The 24,133-nt window shown below is 42.3% G+C and overlaps 1 protein-coding gene across 1 annotated transcript in view; it reads left to right on the top strand.

Moving 5' to 3' along the window:
- Positions 1-24,133, top strand: part of GNPDA1 (glucosamine-6-phosphate deaminase 1) — a 39,690-nt gene that overhangs the window by 5,578 nt on the left and 9,979 nt on the right. The window contains exons 3-5 of the mRNA XM_083181934.1: positions 11,885-11,986; positions 16,024-16,206; positions 23,436-23,620. Of these exons, the coding sequence (XP_083038060.1) occupies positions 11,885-11,986; positions 16,024-16,206; positions 23,436-23,620 (470 nt within the window). The remainder of the gene's footprint in view (positions 1-11,884; positions 11,987-16,023; positions 16,207-23,435; positions 23,621-24,133) is intronic.

Here is a 24,133-nt window from a genome sequence, read left to right as displayed (position 1 = left end):
AGGCTGATAAAACTACTCAGACAATAGGGAGAAACCTCCAAGCAGTTTGGTCCTTTTAGTAGATTTTAAACAAAAATTAGGCATAATCTGGATCTAATTTTGAAGTCTGATTATGTTGTCCTTGTATAAAACCAGGTATACACACAACACAATAGGTCTCCGGGTTCTGGTAAAGGTGTCACTAGACTGGCTGATCATATTAAGGTAGGGTTGCCTCAAAGATGAGTTTTGTGGTCACACCTCTGATAATGCTGATAGGTGTGGCCACTTATAGCGAATACACCAAGCTCTGAAACACGATACTTTCTGGAGCTTATACTTTGCAACGCCATCTAAAGTTTACCCAATTGAAGCCTATGGGCTTATTTTGTATTGCCGCTGAAAGGGATCCAGTGAACGTACAATGAATGCGCAGACAGACTCCCAGGTTCTAAATCCGGAAGTCCAGTGATCACAAAGGACAACTCTTTCGGGAGAGCTCTACTCTGCTGAGATATTCATGCATTCAGCAGTGATAACCTCTTGATGCGTCTTGTCCTAAAACTGGTCATAATGATCGTTACTCTAGTAGTTTTGAATTGCATTGTTCCCCCCATACATAGGGGGAAATTTACTAAGATGGGAGTAGTATTTCACATGAGATGTTGCTATGGGCAACCAATCAGATTCTGTCTGTTATCTTCTAGAAGGTGCTAAATAAATAAGTAGTAGATTCTGGGTCTTCAGTATTTATAACCAATAAAGGCTAAATACAACTCCCAAGTAAGGGCAATAAGACTACGGGTAGTGGCAAATGCCGGATTTTTTAGAGGGGCGTTTCCAAATGTAATCCAAAATCTCCCACTCTGCAGCACATTGGCGTAAGTACAGGAGTCTGAGGGAGTGGTAACAGCCCTGAAAATTAACATGCACTAACATTCGCCACATATCGCCAGCTATCGCATCTATAATAATCGCATATGCACTAAGATATGCGATTATCACCACAAAGGGCAGCTCTTGCGTTAAGAGCTGCCCTTTGCGAAGCAGCTGGGTACATGACATCTGGTCCCCCCCTCCTGCTGTGCCCGGCTACTTGCTGGGCTCTCCTCCTCCCTGCACTCGGAAGGGGAAGTATGGTGCTCATGAGAAGGAGGAGGAGGTCACTGGTCCGGGCAGCACAGCAGGAGACTGCCCGGACACAGGTGAGGGGGGAGCGGCCAGTGGGGGGTCGGTGCAGGGCAGCAACAGTTGCATAGAGAAGCCCATAGGTTTCTATGAGGTATCGCCAGCTTTTGATGGCGATACCCCATAGCATAGAACCATTACTGCACTTTTCTCCCACTTCATGGTAAGGCTCCTGTCTTTTCCTCCCGGCAGCTACTCTCAGAATCAGAATCTGCTTTATTGGTCAGGTATACTAGGAATTGGATTTGGATTGCTGTGCAACAGCCGGTTAGGTGACAATTAAACAGTGACCGTACAGAAATACATAACCCATACATGTATACGCTAGATGTACCCTGGGGATTATAGACGCAGGGAACATATATTTGTGCCTAGGCAGCCATCAGCGGCGCCACTGGTCGTTGTAGCAGCTGGGCAGGTAATAATACAAGCAGAGATGGTACAGTTATCTCACAGGGAATATGTACCCGCCAAGCAGCCCAGTGCCTAGGCAGCCATCAGCGGCGCCACTGGTCACTGCTACAGCCAGGCAAGTAACAGTCTATCGGCCATTGAGATGTTTGAGGGCTCAGATCCCCACACATACAGTAAACGTGGTAGAAGAAGCTGGTACACTGGGTATGTGCAGCAGCTCTGCTCTGTCCCTTAAATTGCATGATGTGGTGGCAGCTCTATTGATCATATTATATATCCATGCTATTGTTGTCATAATTTAGGCACTTGCCAATAGGAGGGGGTTCTGGGCAAACAGAAACCCCCTCTTTATGACAAGGGCTGTTCAATGTTCACCAATGCCCCCCCCCCCCCCCCCCCCCCCCCTGTACTTCTATCCAATTAAAATCCCCTTTTTTTGACCGAAATAGCCTTGTTTGTGGACATGAACACTTAGGAACTGGGAAAACTTCTCGGACCAAAGCCTGAGGCATAATCCACAGTAAGTGCTAGGTAAAAGGTCTAATTGAATAGCTCTGAATGAATCCATGAGCTGCAGGTATTTACCACAGCCAACTCTGTATCACCGCATGTGAACTGAGAGGGGAAAAAAAAAAAATATATATATATATATATATATATATATATATATATATATATATATATATATATATATATATATATATATATATATATATATATATATATATATATGAAATAACTGTAGTGCAGGTGGCGCTGATGTTAATTTCAAATCTCAAATGAGTCCAGCAGTGTTAGCCCTTTTTGTAAAGAGGCACATGTGTTCACCAAAGTCCAATAATATAGACTGCAGCTCCCTCAATGGATAATGACCATACATCCAGGGTCAGGACATGTGTTCCTGTGGGTCGGATGCAGAGCCGGCCTTAGGCATAGGCAGACTAGGCAATTGCCTAGGGCATTTGGAATGCCTAGGGGCATCTGCAACTTCTGCTGATTAAAATGATATGCAGCATGCCTATATTCTGTGTGTGAGTGAGGCTGTATCTGCATATGAAATAGTGTATTCATGGAAATCATTGTAACATATGCAGGTACAGCCACATTCGCACACAGAATATGGGCATGCCACATATCATTTTAATCATCAGAAGCTCCTTGTGTGAGCTGGTCATAACAATGCAAATAAGACGAATTTTCAGCATAAAATGCACCCAACTTTAGCAGAACTGGCCAGGAGCTGCATGGCCTATTGAGGCAAGATGTATGAGGAAACATCTGTATCCAAGCAGAGGCAGAGGTCACAGTGTTAGCGGCTGTGCGAGTGCTGTCTGCGGGTGGGTTGGTTGTGCAATAGTGATCGGCATATGTGTAAGGGACATTATGTGTGTCATGTATAAATGCATTAATTATGTGCGACATATGTGTAACAGGCATTATGTGTGTCGTGTATAAGGGTATCAATAATGTGCAACAGGCATTATGTGTGTCATGTGTATAAGGGCATTAATAATGTGCAACATATGTGTAATGGGCATTATGTGTTTCATGTGTATAAGGGCATTAATAATGTGCAACATATGTGTAAGGGGCATTATGTGCGTCATTATGTGTATGAAGGGCATTAATAAAGGTTGGCATTATGTGTAAGGGGCATTATGTTTATAAGGACATTAATAATATGTGTCATGTGTAAGGGGCATTACTGTGTGGTATTATCAGGGGTGCCGAGAGAAAGGGGTAGGGGGTACAAATTACCCAGGCCAAAGTCTGATGGAAGGGCCCAGTGGGGGCCCCGGGCCCCCTCCCCTTAAGTGACAGCAGCAGCTCTTCTCCTCTGCCCAGCACACACTGCTTTGTGCTGGGTTGCAGTGTGGCCATGGAGGTGCTTAAAATACAATATTTTGTCAGGATTTTTTTCTAAGGGTATAATGTGAATAATGTGAGGAGTAATGTACATAAGGTAAAGTGGCACCCCTGATAATACTACACAGTAATGCCCCTTACACATGACACACATTATTAATGTCCTTATAACCATAATGTCCCTTACACATTATGCCAACCTTTATTAATGCCCTTCATACACATAATGACACACACAATGCCCCTTACACATATGTTGCACATTATTAATGCCCTTATACACGACACACATAATGCCCATTACACATATGTTGCACATTATTAACCCCTTCCTGACAGAGCCAGTTTTTGCGTTCCTGACAGAGCCCTTTTTTTCAAATCTGACATGTCTCACTTAAGTGGGGATAACTTTTTTTTGCTTTTACTTATCCCAGTGATTTTGAGATTGTTTTTTCGTGACACATTGTACTTCAAATTAGTGGTAAATTTGGGTCGATACAGTCTGTGTTTTTTTGTGAAAAATACCAAAATGTCGTGAAAAAATGGAAAATTTTGCAATTTGCAAAATGTTACATTTTCTGCTTGTGAGACAAATAATCATACCACTCAAAATAGTTAATAACTAACATAGACCATATGTCTACTTTATGTTTCCATCATTATTTCAACTTCCTTTTAATTTTTTTGGACACTAGGAGGCTTACAATATGAATAGCAAATTCTCAAATTTTCAAGAAAATTTCAAACACTGATTTTTTTAGGGACCAGTTCAGTTCTGATGTGACTTTGAGGGACTTGTATGTGAGACACCCCCATAAATGATACCATTTCAAAAACTGCACCCCTCACAGTATTCAAAACAGCATTTTGGAAGTTTGTTAACCCTTTAGGTGTTTCACAGGAATTAAAACAAAGTGTAGGTGAAATTTCAAAATTTCATTTTTTTTGCAGATTTGCAATTTTAATACATTTTTCTAAGGAACACAGTACATTTTACTAGAGAAATTTGACTAAAAATTGATTCCCCCAATTCTTTTGTTTTCATAAATATCCTATATGTGGCCCTAGTGTGCACGTTGACCAAACCACAGGCTTCATAATAGAAGGAGCACCTACTTGATTTTGGAGCCTCCTTTTTATGAGATTATTTTTTAGGCACCATGTAGGTTTCTAGGCACCATAAGATGCTAAAAGTTAGGAACCCCCCCACAAGTGACCCCATTTTGCAAACTACACCCCTCAGGGAATTCATCTAGGGGTATAGTGTACATTTCAAACCCCCAGGGGTTTCACCAATTGTGGTACAACTGGGCAGTGAAAATGAAAAATTATTTTTTTTACACAAAAATGCAGTTCTGGCTCCAAATTTGTCATTTTCAGAAGGTATGAAGGAGACAAAGCACCCCAAAATCTGTGCCCCAATTTCTCCCGAGTACGGCAATGCCTCACATGTGACCAAAAAATACCATTTGGGTGCATGGCAGGACTCAGAAGGGAAGGAGTGATTTTTGGATTTTGCAGCTCAGATTCTGGTGGAATTTTGGTGGGTGCTATGTCGCATTAGCAAGACCCCCCAAGCACCAATACAGTGGAACCCCCCCACAAGTGACCCCATTTTGCAAACTACACCCCTCAGGGAATTCATCTAGGGGTATAGTGTACATTTCAAACCCCCAGGGGTTTCACCAATTTTGATACAAGTGGGCAGTGAAAATGAAAAATTACATTTTTTTACACAAAAATGCAGTTCTGTCTCAAAATTTTTCATTTTCAGAAGGTATGAAGGAGAAAAAGCACCCCAAAATCTGTGCCCCAATTTCTACCGAGTACGGCAATGCCTCACATGTGACCAAAAAATACCAGTTGGGTGCATGGCAGGACTCAGAAGGGAAGGAGTGATTTTTGGATTTTGCAGCTCAGATTCTGGTGGAATTTTGGTGGGTGCTATGTCGCATTAGCAAGACCCCCCAAGCACCAATACAGTGGAACCCCCCCACAAGTGACCCCATTTTGCAAACTACACCCCTCAGGGAATTCATCTAGGGGTATAGTGTACATTTCAAACCCCCAGGGGTTTCACCAATTTTGATACAAGTGGGCAGTGAAAATGAAAAATTACATTTTTTTACACAAAAATGCAGTTCTGGCTCAAAATTTTTCATTTTCAGAAGGTATGAAGGAGAAAAAGCACCCCAAAATCTGTGCCCCAATTTCTCCCGAGTACGGCAATGCCTCACATGTGACCAAAAAATACCAGTTGGGTGCATGGCAGGACTCAGAAGGGAAGGAGTGATTTTTGGATTTTGCAGCACAGATTTTGGTGGAATGAATGGTGGGTGCTATGTTGCACCAATACAGTGGAACCCCCCCACAAGTCACCCCATTTTGCAAAGTACACCCCTCAGGGAATTCATCTAGGGGTATAGTGTACATTTCAAACCCCCAGGGGTTTCACCAATTTTGATACAAGTGGGCAGTGAAAATGAAAAATTACATTTTTTTACACAAAAATGCAGTTCTGGCTCAAAATTTTTCATTTTCAGAAGGTATGAAGGAGAAAAAGCACCCCAAAATATGTGCCCCAATTTCTCCCGAGTACGGCAATGCCTCACATGTGACCAAAAAATACCAGTTGGGTGCATGGCAGGACTCAGAAGGGAAGGAGTGATTTTTGGATTTTGCAGCTCAGATTCTGGTGGAATTTTGGTGGGTGCTATATCGCATTAGCAAGACCCCCCAAGCACCAATACAGTGGAACCCCCCCACAAGTGACCCCATTTTGCAAACTACACCCCTCAGGGAATTCATCTAGGGGTATAGTGTACATTTCAAACCCCCAGGGGTTTCACCAATTTTGATACAAGTGGGCAGTGAAAATGAAAAATTACATTTTTTACACAAAAATGCAGTTCTGGCTCAAAATTTTTTCATTTTCAGAAGGTATGAAGGAGAAAAAGCACCCCAAAATCTGTGCCCCAATTTCTCCCGAGTACGGCAATGCCTCACATGTGACCAAAAAATACCAGTTGGGTGCATGGCAGGACTCAGAAGGGAAGGAGTGATTTTTGGATTTTGCAGCACAGATTTTGGTGGAATGAATGGTGGGTGCTATGTTGCACCAATACAGTGGAACCCCCCCACAAGTCACCCCATTTTGCAAAGTACACCCCTCAGGGAATTCATCTAGGGGTATAGTGTACATTTCAAACCCCCAGGGGTTTCACCAATTTTGATACAAGTGGGCAGTGAAAATGAAAAATTACATTTTTTTACACAAAAATGCAGTTCTGGCTCAAAATTTTTCATTTTCAGAAGGAATGAAGGAGACAAAGCACCCCAAAATCTGTGCCCCAATTTCTCCCGAGTACGGCAATGCCTCATGTGTGACCAAAAAGTGGCAGGACTCAGAAGGGAAGGAGTGATATTTGGATTTTGCAGCACAAATTCTGGTGGAATGATGGTGGGTGCTATGTCGCATTAGCAAGACCCCCAAAGCACCAATACAGTGGAACCCCCCCACAAGTGACCCCATTTTGCAAACTACACCCCTCAGGGAATTCATCTAGGAGTATAGTGTACATTTCAAACCCCCAGGGGTTTCACCAATTTTGATACAAGTGGGCAGTGAAAATGAAAAATTACATTTTTTTACACAAAAATGCAGTTCTGGCTCAAAATTTTTCATTTTCAGAAGGTATGAAGGAGAAAAAGCACCCCAAAATCTGTGCCCCAATTTCTCCCGAGTACGGCAATGCCTCACATGTGACCAAAAAATACCAGTTGGGTACATGGCAGGACTCAGAAGGGAAGGAGTGATTTTTGGATTTTGCGGCTCAGATTCTGGTGGAATGAATGGTGGGTGCTATGTGGCATTAGCAAGACCCCCGAAGCACGGTGAAATTATGAACCTAATAATCCATAGATGTGTGGTATATTTTAAAACACTCCTTTATACATAGGCCGGGTTTGTCGGGGCAAGTGTCACACTGGAAAATAGTTTGCTTTCTTATTCCCTTTTTATAGCAAACTTTGCACCTTTTTTGTGTCCTGCCCTTTTTTCCAGTGGAGGGGATTTCATCAGGAAAATGCTGCCCTGGTACAATACGGGGGCCAGTACTAGAAGTACTGGGGCCCTCTGCCTGCTGGTTCCCAAATATTAGGCCCTTTATGACTTCCTCTTGAAAGTGCATAAATGTCCCCCTCTGGCCGGTAGAACGGAATAGCACGTAAGCGTTATACAGTGCCATCTGGATGATATACACGGCCAGCTTCTTGTACCAGATTTTTGTTTTCCGCAGGGCACTGTACGGCTTCAGTACCTGATCTGAAAGATCCACTCCGCCCATGTACCTATTGTAATCCAGGATACAATTAGGTTTTGAGGTGTGGGTACTGGTACCTCGTACAGGGACGGAGGTGGTACTGTCTCCGTGAATTGTTGTCAGTATAAGGACATCCCTCTTGTCCTTATATTTGACCAACAACATATTTTCGGTGCATATTCCCCTGCTTTCACCCCTTCTCATTACTTGGGCAATGTGCATTTTTGGGAGGCCTCTTTGGTTCTTGCGCACAGTACCGCAAGCTGCTGTACCTCTTGAACCAAGGGCCTTAAACAGGGGGATGCTGGTGTAAAAGTTATCCACATAGAGGTGATAACCTTTATCCAGGAAGGGGTGCACTAAATCCCAGACAATTTTTCCACTAACACCTACGAGGGAGGGGGGGCATTCTGGCGGTTCAATTCTTGAATCCTTCCCTTCATATACCCTAAACCTGTGGGTGTACCCTGAGGTGCTTTCACACAGCTTATACATTTTTATGCCATACCTTGCCCTCTTACTGGGAAGGTACTGGCGGAATTTAACCCTTCCTTTAAAATGTATAAGGGACTCGTCTATGCAAATGAATTTATCTGGGATGTACATGTCTTCAAATTTGGCACTGAAATGATCAATGACCGGCCTGACTTTGAATAGCCGGTCAAAGGTGGGATCATCTCTGGGTGGGCACTGTGCATTATCGTTGTAATGCAAAAATTTAAGGATCGTCTCAAATCGAGCCCGGGGCATGGCCATACGGTAAAATGGGGTGCTGTACAGAACATCTGTACTCCAATATTGCCTAATTTCTGGCTTTTTTACTATGCCCATATGAAACACCAGACCCCAAAACGTCATCATCTCTACTGCATCTACAGGGGTCCACCTAGCAAATGATGACGTGGGGTTTTGAGCAATAAACTGCTGGGCATATAAATTAGTTTGGTCCACCATTAAATTTATAAAATCATCAGAGAAAAATAATTTGAAAAAGTCAATTTCTCTGAGACCTGTGGAATCAAATTGGATTCCTGGCATGGCCAAAAACTCAGGAACCTGGGGCTCAAAATTGTCTGGTGGTGGGGTCCATACGAGATCAATTATTGGGGGGGGGTCTCAGCTGCTCTACGGGGGCGTCTTTGAGGGGGTCCCTCATCACCAGAGGAGGAAGAGGAGCTTAAGGCGAATCCTTCAAATTCCCCGCTTGCATCACTGGCTGTGTCAGAGTCAGAGGCAAGCATGGCATATGCCTCCTCCGCTGAATACATTCTTCTGGATGACTGGGATGACATTTGGGATGACATTTGGGATGCCATTTTTATTTTTGTGTTACTGGTAGTGAAATGTTTCAACACGTGTATAGTGTAGGGGGGGGTACAAACTTTATTTCAACCCGGGGGGTATGTAGTGTGTAGTGTGTATGTAGTGCAGAAAAAAAAAATACTTTATACAAAAAAAAAAAAATTGAAGGGGTTAAAAAAAAAAAAAAATTGAAGGGGTTAAAAAAAAAAAAAAAAAGGTCCTGCGCCAAAAATTGAGCACAGATGTTGGTCAGTAACGTCCGTCACTGAACAGCGCTCAAAGGCAACAGGAATTTGATCAAAAAAAAAAATAGATCAACCCTGTGCCGAAAAAGATGATCAGTGATGTACGTCACTGATCAGCGCACAGCGGCCACAGGACACCCACAAAATCACAGTGTGTGTAAAAAAAAAATTAAAAAAAGACCCCACAGCACACACAAAAAAAAAAAAGGTGATCAGTGATGCGACACTGATTACCAGTGAGGGGCAGCAGGTGCACAACCTTTGGTGCAACTGACAGTGCAACTGGCAGGTATATATAAAAAAAAAAAAACCTCTGCACCCCCAAAAAGTTGCTGATCACCTCAGATATAGTGATCAGCACAAAAGGCGGGGGCAGCAGACACAAAATTTAGCACTCTCTATCACTCTCTGTCACTATCTCTCTCTTTCTCTCTATCTCTCACTATCTAACACTCTATGACACTGCAGCAGCAGCAGTGACAGGTATATATATATATAAAAAAAACCTGCGCCCCCAAAAAGTTGCTGATCAGTTAATTTATACTGATCAGCACAAAAGGGGGGGCAGCAGTCAGTTATATAAAAAATATATAGCACAATCTGTCACTATCTCTATCTCTCTCTCTCTATCTCTCTCTATCTCTCTATCTATAACTATCACACTGCAGCAGCACAAAATATAGCACTCTCTGTCACTAGGCCTCTCTATCTCTCTCTATCTCTCTCTCTCTATCTCTCTCTATCTCTCTCTCTCTCTATCTCTCTCTATCTCTCTCTATCTCTCTCTCTCTATGTCTCTATCTATAACTATATCACACTGCAGCAGCACAAAATATAGCACTCTCTGACACTATCTCTCTCTATCTCTCTCTATCTAACTAACGCTATTACACTGCAGCAGCACAAGTTCACAACACAGGAAGTCACAAGTAACAGGATCCAGGAAGCATCCAGCACACTACAAGCAGTGATGAAGCAGGCAAGATATTTGCAAGGATCAGGTAAGTATTTGGCAAGGTTCAGGTCAGTATACTGCGGCAGCTAGGCACGGTGACCGCACTGCGCGCAATTCCAGACCGGAATGGCGTCTGCAGTGCAGTCACTGTTAGTTTAAACCCCCCTCCATGGCTGTGATTGGTCCGTCGGTCCGACGGACCAATCACGGCCTTTGGGGGCGGGCGGGGTGAGGTGGGGTGACACCAGTGTCACCCTTACACCCCGCGGTGATTGGTGCTGTACTTTACAGCACCAATCACCTCCGATCGCGTGTCACCGGCGGCATCGCAGCCCCCCCTGGGCATGCACGGACATGTCTGCTGTCAGGGACAGCAGACATGTTGAAACTGTCACCGCGTCTATAGACGCGGTGACAGTTACAAGCCATGACGTACATTTACGCCATGTGTCGGGAAGTACTTCCCGACCATGACGTAAATGTACGTCAATTGTCGGGAAGGGGTTAATGCCCTTATACACATGACACACGTAATGCCCATTACACATATGTTGCACATTATTAATGCCCTTATACACATGACACACATAATGCCCCTTACACATATGTTGCACATTATTAATGCCCTTATACACATGACACACATAATGCCCCTTACACATATGCTGAACACTATTGCACAACCCACCTGCAGACAGCACTTGCACAGCCGCTAACACTGTGACCTCTGCCTCTGCTTGGATACAGATGTTTCCTCATACATCTTGACTCAATAAGCCATGCAGCTCCTGGCCAGTTCTGCTAACTTTGGGTGCCTTTTTTGCTGAAAATTTGTCTTATTTGCATTGTTATGTGACCATGACACAAAAGGAGCTTCCGATGATTAAAATGATATATGGCATGCCTATATTCTGTGTGCGACTGTGGCTGTACCTGCATACAGAACGCTATGTTACAGTGATTTCCATGAATACACTATTTAATATGCAGATACAGCCTCACTCACACACAGAATATAGGCATGCTGCATATCATTTTAATCAGCAGAAGCTGCCGATGCCCCATGACATTTCAAATGCCCTAGGCAATTGCCTAGTTTGCCTATGCCTAAGGCCGGCTCTGGTTGATAGTGTTGATAGTGTTGGGAAAGGGGAGCAGGGTCAGAGGTGGAACTAGTGGCGGTGCTAGGGGGCATCAGTCAAAATCTTGCCTAGGGCATCATTTAGGCTAGGGCCAGCTCTGATCGGATGCCAGTGGAGATGCGGTTGGAGCAGCTTTGCCGTGGTATTGTGACATTTATCATGTGGTAACCAGCCCACACTGTTTTTATCTTGGTACGAGCATTTGCTTTTATCTTTCTTGAAGGAGTGTTTGTTTCTCCGAAATAAATATATCATTTACATGCACCATAGAGCGCCCCTATGTTCTTTTTTTCTTCTAGAGATATATATATATATTATATATATATATATATATATATATATATATATACAACAATCTATTAAATTATGTAATCTATTTTCTCTCCCTCTCCCCCTCTGTCCTGATCTGATATTCACAAAGCTTACCCTTTTGTAATTATAATACTTGTTTATTTTGTTCATACCTTACAGGAAGCACACCACTAGGATGCTACAAAAAGCTCATAGAATATCATAGAAATGGAGACCTTTCCTTTAAGTATGTGAAAACCTTCAATATGGATGAGTATGTGGGTGAGTTCCTAAGAGCAACTGTGTATGAGATTGTATGAGATTGTGTGGCCTATACAGGCTGTAAGCTCTGGGTAGATTTAAAGGTTTATTATTTTTAACATATAAATTCTTGCTTAGTTAAAGAAGAAAATTCCTGTGTGCGATACTGTTTCCGCACAAGTTAATTCTATATACAATTAAACAATCTGCTATTACTTTAATATTTAAATGAGGTGCTGTTCTATTTTTATCTGACGTTGATATTTCATCAACAACTTAGGCATTGAATGGCATCTCTTCAAGGTGATCAGTCTACAAAGGCCAATCAATCTTGTTCTCTGTATACATTACCACACATTTTGTATAATAAAAGTTTGTAAAAATAATGCCAAATGTAGGCCCATCATGAGCAACAAGAACCTAGTCAACTTTCTGTGACAAATATGGTTTTATTTATGTTAACTTGGTACCTGCCACTTTCCAAATGCACTGCTGTCAGTATATGAGGACGCATAGGGTAATTCTCATGAAATACTGCTGTCTTTAGGTTGCTGCATCTTTTGTCCTACCATCGGGATATTCCGAATTGGGGCCTTCACCTCTCGAGGGTCAGATTTTAGCTCTCCATTCATTTTCATGATACAGCATTTGATTCTGGCTGTTGTGGCCATCCCCTCCATTCTAAACTGCTGTGTGCTGCACGGCTTCCTGGCCGTACGGGTTTTCGCCACCCGGCAGGAGCCAGAGTGTGTGAAATAGCCCTAACTGTAGTGCTTGATCTTAATGGCTTTGTGTGTGATCTTAATTAATCTTGAATACTATTTCCTGTATTTTAAAAATTTATAATTTTACGCATGATAAATCTGGTTTAGAAATATCACATTTTATATTTGTACCTATATCCCATTCATAATAAATATATATATATATATATATATATATATATATATATATATATATATATATATATATAATTAGCAACCTAATGATTAAACCCATTACACACCCAGTGGAAGTGACCCTGACCAGATATGCTGGTTAGATCTACCTATGTATTGGTTATATCTAACCAAGGGATAGGACTTTGGATGCAATATACAGTAGGAGTGCCACTGTGATTGTTTTTTGGTGGGGTTTTGTATTTCCAAATTATTAATATAAACAACAATGTTTTGGTGCTGTTAGAAGGTCAGTTTGTTACCCCTTAAAGTCAAATTAAGGGAAAGCTGTATCTGACCAGTTACTTAAGAAATTGTGTGTTTTAATACAATCGTTGGCGGAACCATGTTCTTTAAAAGAATTGCACAAGATTAAGATGAGATTTTATGTATTTTATACAAAAAAGTAGGATTTCAAACCAACGTATCATGCGCTGGAAAGCAGCTGAAGGACAATTCCACAGATTATTGAAGAACCACTTCAATCATGAAAGTATACATACCAAAGGGGGTTCTGGGAAATCCCAAAGCGCTATCGCCGATGATTTTCACTTTCTCTTTAGATATGGTATTACCCAAAAACAAAGAGGGGAAAAAAAAATATATAGTGTGATACCGTTAACACATTTATATTGCACAATAAATTTCCAAGGTATAATGATTTTTCAGACTCGTACCAAGAAATATTGTCTACTGATAATTGTAGACTCAAGCGTTTGATTGAGGGCAATATTGCTCCACCCATCGATTGCTCTCCTTGCTTTCCCTTGCGTTTCCCCAGTGTGGTAGGCCAATTGGCTCCTAACAAATCAACCCTAGTATGTCTGTTTGTGCGTGTACATGTGGTAGGGAACATAGATTGTAGCTCCACTGGGGCAGGGACTGATGTGAATGTTCAGCTATACTCTGTAAAGCGCTGCGTAATATGTATGAGCTATATAAGGAACTGTTAATAAATAAATAATAAATCTACCAGTTAGTTGTACTTAATTCTGGGAGAAGCAATTATGTTGGTCAATATATACAGTTGGTCTTCTGTGTGAATCCTGTGCAGATTCCACCAAACCCTTTGCTTGACATAAAGGTGTCTGTATCATGTCATTGTATCATTGGCACCAAGATTTACGAGAGTGTCCTCATCATAACAGGTGTCAAACTAAGAGTAAGTATAGAGGGAGGGGGCTCTGCACTGTGGATATGAGACAAGATACACATTTATGTCCATGCATGCAATGCTTGAGCCTCTATGGATGACTTGAGGAGGTACTTTGCAGCAGGCCTGAGGTCATACTTGCCTACTTTTGAAAACTAGTTTGAGGGAGATTATAGTTGGTAGGAGAATTTTGCGCAGCGCCTCATTGAGGGGTCGTGTCATGCTCCACCCAAAGGGTGTGTCTAGTTCCAAATATGGAGAGATTGTGAAAAGAGATTGTCAAAGTGGCATCTAGAAGCGTGGGTGTGTACTGCTACATCTGAGAGGAATCTTCTAAAATTACTTCTATCCAAATGTAGATGAGCCCCAGAGCAGTTAGTAAGAGCTGCTGTACTTGGTAAAGTGCTGGGAAATGGTACTGATTATTCAATGTAAATGTATCTGTCTCTCATTCCTTTTCCTCAAAAAAAATGTAACCATGTAATGTGGGCTAGGTGAAATGAGGGAGATTGGTAGACTAATGAGGGAGAGAGGGAGATTGGTGTTATTTCAGGGAATCTCCTGCAGAATGCAGGAGGGTAGGCAACTATGGCCGAGGTGTGACGCAGGACTTGGGTCATTTCTGCATAATTGTGTAAGATATCTGTGTTGCACATATTGTCTAGTGTTAACCATAGCGTACTGCCAAATCATCTGCCATTAATAGCTGTAAATCAAATATTACACCTGAAGCCATAGTTCAAAGCAATAATACTTCATTAAATGGTATTAAAGTTCAACACCAGTTGTGTGCTCTCATTCTATTTAAATCGATCAGATATGAGCTGTCACAGTCTGCTGCAAAACATTGTATTTATTTTGGAGACAATCCGACATCTATCACTGCACATTACAGTAGTAGGCACACCTAAAAGTAGTCATTAAATTCTACAGCATTTCCCCTTATGCACATAAGTTCTGTAAGGTGTGTGTGTGTGTGTGTGTGTGTGTGTGTGTGTGTGTGTGTAAAAGGATAAGGGGCTCATTTATTAATTAATATTTGCGGCTAATTCCCCCAAAACACTTGTTTTTGGTGGCAAGTTGTAAAGGTGCCCATACACTAGTAAGATTTATCTTCAGATCTGGCTGGTTGGAACAAAAACATGGTTATGGATGAGTGACAGTTTGTCAGTTTTCCAGCATTTCCAAGCAAATAGTCAACTGTCATTTGCTCTCATCCATAACCAGGTTTTTGTTCCAACCAGATAGATCTGCAGATAAATCTGCGTGTGTATGGCCACCTTAAATATTAAGTACCTCCCGCATCTAGAGGGACTGCAGCAGGAATCGGTTTTTCATTTCTAAGCAATCTGATCAGATCGCTTAGAAATGGGGATTAAATCTCGCTGTGTGTATGCCCCTTTAGCAAAGCAAAAAACCACACCATGTAAAGCTGTGGACACGGTGCGGTTTGCACTATGGATTTTGTCTATATACTGTAGACCTAATCATATAACACATAGTGCAAATTAGCTATGCAGCACTAGATCTCTATTCCATCCCCATGCACAGCCCCATGGCATCAGAATCGAATGTAAAATAGATTGTGTAGGCTCCCACTCCACTCGCTGTGCCTCCCTCCCTGCCAGCCAATGCCAGGTCCTGGTGGCTGCTGACCTAGATTCGATATTGGTGGCTGGCCAATCGTCGACCGCTTTACTTGTGGAGAGAGATTTAGATTTGGGTGGGGTGGGTTCGAACTGAAATCTAAATTCCAGTGACTACATACAAAAGTAGCTAGTATTTACCTTGCACACAAAAAATCTAATCCACTGAAATCTGAATCTTTCTGCACATGTTAAATCTTCCCTACTGGCAGTGCAGCATAGCTTTGTTCGTTTGCTTGCTTTATTGCTTTCCTTACAAACATGAATAAGGCCCAGGGTGTAGGAACGAGGAACTAATCTATGTAATTTCCTGGATTGCAGGACTCCCAAGAGATCACCCAGAGAGCTATCACTCATTTATGTGGAATAACTTTTTCAAGCACATTGATATCTGTGCAGAGAATGTGCACATACTGGATGGGAACGCTGCAGACCTACAAGCTGAATGTGACTTATTTGAAGAAAAAATTAAGGCTGCTGGTGGGATTGAACTGTTTGTTGGAGGTGAGAACCTGTTTATCATATATTTTTTTTACCACAGTACGCAATTTGTGAATTCTTTGGTGTTCAATGAAAGTAGATAGCCTAAGCCAGGCAAATGCATTCCTCCCCATAATAGTCGCTAGAACAGGCCTGGCCAACCTGTGACTCTCTGGCTGTTGTGAAACTACAAGTTCCAGTATGCCTTGCCACCGTGTTAGCATTTCTTAATAGCATAATTGTTGCAAGGCATGTTGGGAGGGGTAGTTTCACAACAGCTGGAGACAGAGGTTGGCCAGGACTGCAGTAGAGTATGAGGGATGCAGTCACATATATAACTACAAATGTTATATTTTGTTTGTTGATAACAGGGTTCATGAAGGTAACTCATCAGTAAGATGGATTCCCACTGCTAAGTACACTAACAGCACACGTGAAAGTGCATTACATTTCATTATGAGGCTTATGACCTGTAGTCTGAGCTTCTTCACTCCCTCTCATACACACCCACACACACACCCACTATGCACTTGCTGATACTGCCTGATCGTGTGCAGTCACCTATGTTAGGTTAAGTTTTGACCCTTTGGCCAGAGTTACCCTGGTTTATGGTGTTATAATCACCTACTTTGCGAAATCGCTATAGGTTACATTGTATTTGTTACTATAGTGCTTGGCTCCTGCAATCTCTTCCTCCAGACATGATATTCAAAGAACTGGGCACCATTATGGAGCAGATACAATTGTGTGCAGGTAATTTTGGCATATGATTAGGAGACTGAATATGCATAGCAAGTCCAATTTTTTTTTTTTTTTTTTTTACGAGTCCGTTTGGCATCCCCCTGAGGACTATTTAAGCAATTGGAAGTCTCAGATTAGCTTAAATAGTTCGTATTTACTCCCCTTCTGAAGCAGAGTTTTCTCCAGCATCGGAAGCAGCAGCGGTGACTATATGTGAGGTGTGTGTATGAGAGCCAGGAGTTTGTAAGCATGTGTGAACCCTTCCGCAAGCTGGCCACTGGGAGAACTACTTCTCCCAGCAGCCCTAGAACCTGCCCTATGAGGCTTGTGATGTAGTGGGTGGAGGAGGGCACTGGGGATCCAGAGATTACTTAACACAGGGAACCTATATATCTTTATCTGTTGCACTAAAGCTGCAGAGTTTTGGCCTCCCCTCAGAGAAGTCACATCCAATCCCCCTTAAGCCGCCTGGGACCTTCCCGGGCAGCAGGATTGCATCCTATACATCACATGCGTTACTTCTGTTTGTGATGTATCGCATGCGATCCCCATTCCCTGCCACCAGGAGATCTTCCGACCCGGAGATCTTATGTGCAGCACATATGATCTCCAGATGCGATGTGCATCAGATCGGATGTCACACGCTATTTGGGCCGATTTCTCAGCCCGATTTGCCAGAATCGGTTGAAATTGTGCCCAAATCGCATAGTTTATGGGGTGCCTTAACATATACAGTGCTAAAATAATCTGTTCCTCTGTGACTGCAGAGCTGGAACTCTCCAAATTAGGGCTTTCTAGATCCACTACAGCTGGAAAACTGATTGCTTAATTAGGAGTGTACAGATGCATTATGGGTGTATCTATAGTGGGTGCAAGAGGTGTTACTGCTATGGGGCCCAGAGGCCTAAGCAGGGCTGTCTTAAGGGCATTGAATGCCCTGGGCAAAGCAATGCAATGGGGCCCCTACACACCCATTCACAGGGAAATGTATTTATAAAATGTCATAACTTACCACTCCTGTTGTCCTACATCATCTCTCTGATGCTTCCAAAGAGTGAATGGTTGTCAGCAATCTGATTGGTGGATAGCTTCAGTCATCCACCAATCAGCATGCTGACAGCCATTCAGTGTCTCACTGCAGGCTCACTGTGTCTCACTGTAGGCTGGGAGTGCAGATTCCTACAGCCCATCTTGACTCTTCTCAAAGGCCCCTAAAATTAGGGGGCCTTTGGGCAATTGCCCATTATGCCCATGCGTTAAAATGGCCCTTTGCCTAGAGAAGCCTGGACTCAGGTTATACATTTGTATAGCTATTTCCCAGATTTGCTTGCTAAGCATTTTGGGTCTGATACATTGCCCAGCCTGAATTGTGTAATTTGAGAGGGGGTGTGTGTAATCTGTTTTATAATGGTAATGGGGCTCTGTAATGTGACCTATGAATTTGAAGAACTGGGGCATTTTTTTTTTTTTTACTGTGGCACAATATGAACTGGAGCACTATATAACATGACATAATTTGACTTGGATGACGTTAATGTGGCACAGTATGAACAGTCGGCAGTCATGTGGGCACTGTATGTCACAATGTGAATTGGGGTTGCTGGGCGGCATAAAATGTGCTGGAAGCCCTACAATGTGACATCATGTAAACTAGGGAACTGTGATGGTTCATAAAATAAATGATGGCACTACGATGCAGCACATCTTTAACTATGGTTCAGAAAATTAACTAGGGCACTATTGTAGGCCATAACATTTCTAACTGCTGTGGAGAGGTGGTTCTCAAGTAACATTGGGACAGGGGCCCCTTCAATATGTTGCTACAGGCCCACAAATTTCTGGTTACATTACATTATCATGTCCTGTACCACCCCAGGTATTGCTAGCAATATTAGATATTTATTAATTCCTATGTATATATTATTTTCTTTAAAAAGGCAGTGCATTAACCTAACCTATGAAAAGGGAGCACCATTTATATTCCTAAACATACAGATATTCAATTTTTATTTTGATACCTAATAATTGGTGTTTTTCTTAACCCCTTCCCGACATTTGACGTATATATACGTCATGGCCGGGATGTACTTCCCGACACATGACGTATATATACGTCATGACTTTAAACTGTCCCCGCGTCTATAGACGCGGTGACAGTTTAAACATGTCTGCTGTCCCTGACAGCAGACATGTCCCAGCATGTCCAGGGGGGGCGGCGATGCCTCCCCCCCGTCGGCGATCGCTGTGATTGGCTGTTCAATGTGAACAGCCAATCGCAGCGTTTTCCTGTGTTACCGGCGAATATGACGCTCGGTAACACAGGTGTCAATCACCGCCGGGCGTGAGGGGGTCACCGGTGATGACCACACCTCACCCCACCTGCCCCCAAGGCTGTGATTGGTCCGTCGGACCGACGGACCAATCACAGCTATAGCGCGTTATTTAAACTAACGGTGACTGCGCTGCAGACGCCATTCCGGTCTGGAATTGCGTGCAGAGCGGTCACCGGACAATCTGTCGTGATATACATACCTGATCCTTGCCTGATACTTACCTGATCACCGCTGGTAGCGTGCTGCCAGCAGCTGGATGCTTCCTGGATCTTGTCACTTCCTGTGTGCTGCTGTTGCAGTGTCATAGAGTGTCATAGAGTGTCATAGAGTGTCATAGAGTGTCATAGAGTGACAGATAGTGACATATTTTGTGTCTGCTGCACCCCCTTTTGTGCTGATCAGTATATCTGTGCTGATCAGCAACTTTTTGGGGGTGCAGGGGTTATTTTTTTTATATATATATACCTGTCAGTTGCACCAAAGCTTGTGCTGCCTGTGCAACTGACTGCTGCCCCCCCCTTTTGTGCTGATCAGTATAAATTAACTGATCAGCAACTTTTTGGGGGTCCAGGTTTTTTTTTTATATATATACCCTGTCAGGTTGCACCCACAGTTGTGTGCCTGCTGCCCCTCACTGCTAATCAGTGTTGCATCACTGATCTGATCTGCAGTTTTTTTGGAGAGTGCAGTGGGGTTTTGTTTTTACACCCACGTTGCTTTTGTGGGTGTCCTGTGGCCGCTGAGCGCTGATCAGTGACGTACATCACTGAACAGCATTTTTGGCACAGGGTTGATATAATTTTTTTTTTTTTTTTTGGATCAAATTCCTGTTGCCTTTGAGCGCTGTTCAGTGACGGACGTTACTGACCAACATCTGTGCTCAATTTTTGGCGCAGGACCCTTTTTTTTTTTTTTTAATGGGATCAAATTCCTGTATAAAGTATTTTTTTTTCTGCACTACATACACACTACACACTACATACCCCCCGTGTTGAAATAAAGTTTGTACCCCCCCCTACACTATACACGTGTTGAAACATTACACTTACAGAAACACAAAAATAAAAATGGCATCCCAAATGTCATCCCAAATGTCATCCCAGTCATCCAGAAGAATGTATTCAGCGGAGGAGGCATATGCCATGCTTGCCTCTGACTCTGACACAGCCAGTGATGCAAGCGGGGAATTTGAAGGATTCGTCTTAAGCTCCTCTTCCTCCTCTAGTGATGAGGGACCCCCTCAAAGACGCCCCCGTAGAGCAGCTGAGACCCCCCCCCCCAATGATTGATCTCGTATGGACCCCACCACCAGACAATTTTGAGCCCCAGGTTCCTGAGTTTTTGGCCATCCCAGGAATCCAATTTGATTCAACAGGTCTCAGAGAAATTGACTTTTTTTCAAATTATTTTTCTCTGATGATTTTATAAATTTAATGGTGGACCAAAGTAATTTATATGCCCAGCAGTTTATTGCTCAAAACCCCACGTCATCATTTGCTAGGTGGACCCCTGTAGATGCATTTTGGGGTCTGGTGTTACATATGGGCATAGTAAAAAAGCCAGAAATTAGGCAATATTGGAGTACAGATGTTCTGTACAGCACCCCACTTTACCGTATGGCCATGACTCGGACTCGTTTTGAGATAATCCTTAAATTTTTACATTACACCGATAATGCACAGTGCCCACCCAGAGATGATCCCACCTTTGACCAGCTATTCAAAGTCAGGCCGGTCATTGATCATTTCAGTGCCAAATTTGCAGAGATGTACATCCCTGAAAAATGTATTTGTATCGACGAGTCCCCTATACATTTTAAAGGAAGGGTTAAATTCCGCCAGTACCTTCCCAGTAAGAGGGCAAGGTATGGCATAAAAATGTATAAGCTGTGTGAAAGCACCTCAGGGTACACCCACAGGTTTAGGGTATATGAAGGGAAGGACTCAAGAATTGAACCGCCAGAATGCCCCCCCTCCCTCGTAGGTGTTAGTGGAAAAATTGTCTGGGATTTAGTGCACCCCTTCCTGGATAAAGGTTATCACCTCTATGTGGATAACTTTTACACTAGCATCCCCCTGTTTAAGGCCCTTGGTTCAAGAGGTACAGCAGCTTGCGGTACTGTGCGTAAGAACCAAAGAGGCCTCCCAAAAACGCACATTGCCCAAGTACTGAGAAGGGGCGAAAGCAGGGCACAATCCACCGAAAATATGTTGTTGGTCAAATATAAGGACAAGAGGGATGTCCTTATACTGACAACAATTCATGGAGACAGTACCACCTCCGTCCCTGTACGAGGTACCAGTACCCACACCTCAAAACCTAATTGTATCCTAGATTACAATAAGTACATGGGCGGAGTGGATCTTTCAGATCAGGTACTGAAGCCGTACAGTCCCCTGCGGAAAACAAAAATCTGGTACAAGAAGAAGCTGGCCGTGTATATCATCCAGATGGCACTGTATAACGCTTACGTGCTATTCCGTTCTACCAGCCAGAGGGGGAAATTTATGCACTTTCAAGAGGAAGTCATAAAGGGCCTAATATTTGGGAACCAGCAGGCAGAGGGCCCCAGTACTTCTAGTACTGGCCCCTGTATTGTACCAGGGCAGCATTTTCCTAACGAAATCCCCTCCACTGCAAAAAAGGGCAGGACACAAAAAAGGTGCAAAGTTTGCTATAAAAAGGGAATAAGAAAGGATACTATTTTCCACTGTGAAACTTGCCCCGACAAACCCGGCCTATGTATAAAGGAGTGTTTTAAAATATACCACACATCTATGGATTATTAGGTTCATCATTTCACCGTGCTTCGGGGGTCTTGCTAATGCCACATAGCACCCACCATTCATTCCACCAGAATCTGAGCTGCAAAATCCAAAAATCACTCCTTCCCTTCTGAGTCCTGCCATGCACCCAACTGGTATTTTTTGGTCACATATAAGGCATTGCCATACTCGGGAGAAATTGGGGCACAGATTTTGGGGTGCTTTTTCTCCTTCATACCTTTATGAAAATGAAAAATTTTGAGCCAGAACTGCATTTTTGTGTAAAAAAATTTAATTTTTCATTTGCACAGCCCAGTTGTATCAAAATTGGTGAAACCCCTGGGGGTTTGAAATGTACACTATACCCCTAGATGAATTCCCTGAGGGGTGTAGTTTGCAAAATGGGGTCACTTGTGGGGGGGTTCCTAACTTTTAGCATCTTATGGTGCCTAGAAACCTACATGGTGCCTAAAAAATAATCTCATAAAAAGGAGGCTCCAAAATCAAGTAGGTGCTCCTTCTATTATGAAGCCTGTGGTTTGGTCAACGTGCACACTAGGGCCACATATAGGATATTTATGAAAACAAAAGAATTGGGGGAATCAATTTTTAGTCACATTTCTCTAGTAAAATCTACTGTGTTCCTTAGAAAAATGTATTAAAATTGAAAATCTGCAAAAAAAATGAAATTTTGAAATTTCACCTACACTTTGTTTTAATTCCTGTGAAACACCTAAAGGGTTAACAAACTTCCAAAATGCTGTTTTGAATACTGTGAGGGGTGCAGTTTTTGAAATGGCATCATTTATGGGGGTGTCTCACATACAAGTCCCTCAAAGTCACATCAGAACTGAACTGGTCCCTAAAAAAATCAGTGTTTGAAATTTTCTTGAAAATTTGAGAATTTGCTATTCATATTTTAAGCCTCCTAGTGTCCAAAAAAATTAAAAGGAGGTTGAAATAATGATGGAAACATAAAGTAGACATATGGTCTATGTTAGTTATTAACTATTTTGAGTGGTATGATTATTTGTCTCACAAGCAGAAAATTTAACATTTTGAAAATTGCTAAATTTTCCATTTTTTTACGACATTTTGGTATTTTTCACAAAAAAACACAGACTGTATCGACCCAAATTTACCACTAATTTGAAGTACAATGTGTCACGAGAAAACAATCTCAAAATCACTGGGATAAGTAAAAGCAAAAAAAAGTTATCCCCACTTAAGTGATACATGTCAGATTTGAAAAAAAGGGCTCTGTCAGGAAGGCAAAAACAGGCTGCGGCGGGAAGGGGTTAATTGTATGTCTAAAGTAAAATGTGTAGTACTGTAATTCCATTTCACCTGCCCTTTTCACATACATATGTTAAGCTATTTGTACAGACTATGTTCTGGTTTCTTTTCATGATAGGGATTGGGCCTGATGGTCACATAGCCTTTAATGAGCCGGGGTCCAGTCTGGTATCGAGAACCAGAGTGAAGACTCTGGCTATGGACACTATTTTGGCAAATGCCCGCTTCTTTGATGGAAATCTCTCCAAAGTACCCACCATGGCTCTAACTGTGGGTGTGGGAACTGTGATGGACTCAAAAGAGGTAATAATCAGTTGGAACCATTGTGATGGATGCAGAATGCCAGTAGAGGGTGCCACATACAACTGTGACTTACTTGCACGCCACACATTTCTACTGTGTTATTTATAGTACTGTACTGGAAGAGGTTTTATAACATAAATTATTATTATTATTATTTGTAGTTGTTTTAAATCACTGTCTCTGATTTTGTATATTATGTTTTCCTACATACGTATTGTTTTACTTTTAGCTATCCACTTAACTGGCTAATATTTTTATTTAAAAAAAGTCCAAAATTATCAGTTTTTGTTATTTTTATCAGACCATGCAAAGAATAGCTACTGATTACGGATTATTAGGGTTACATAGTGGATATTAAAAAATGTCTTCATAAATTTTTTTTTTTTTATACAAAAGAACTTTATGGAGATCCTTATGACATTTAGGACTACTCCCTTCTGAATCCCGGCTAGTGGGAGGGTTCTGAGGATTAGTTGCTGTGGCAACCTGCAGATCCTAGTAGCTTTTACTGGA

Source organism: Crinia signifera, chromosome 4 (assembly GCF_055691185.1).
Source record: "Crinia signifera chromosome 4, ASM5569118v1, whole genome shotgun sequence".
Lineage (NCBI taxonomy): Eukaryota > Metazoa > Chordata > Amphibia > Anura > Myobatrachidae > Crinia > Crinia signifera.
This window is presented reverse-complemented; position numbering and strand designations above follow the sequence as displayed.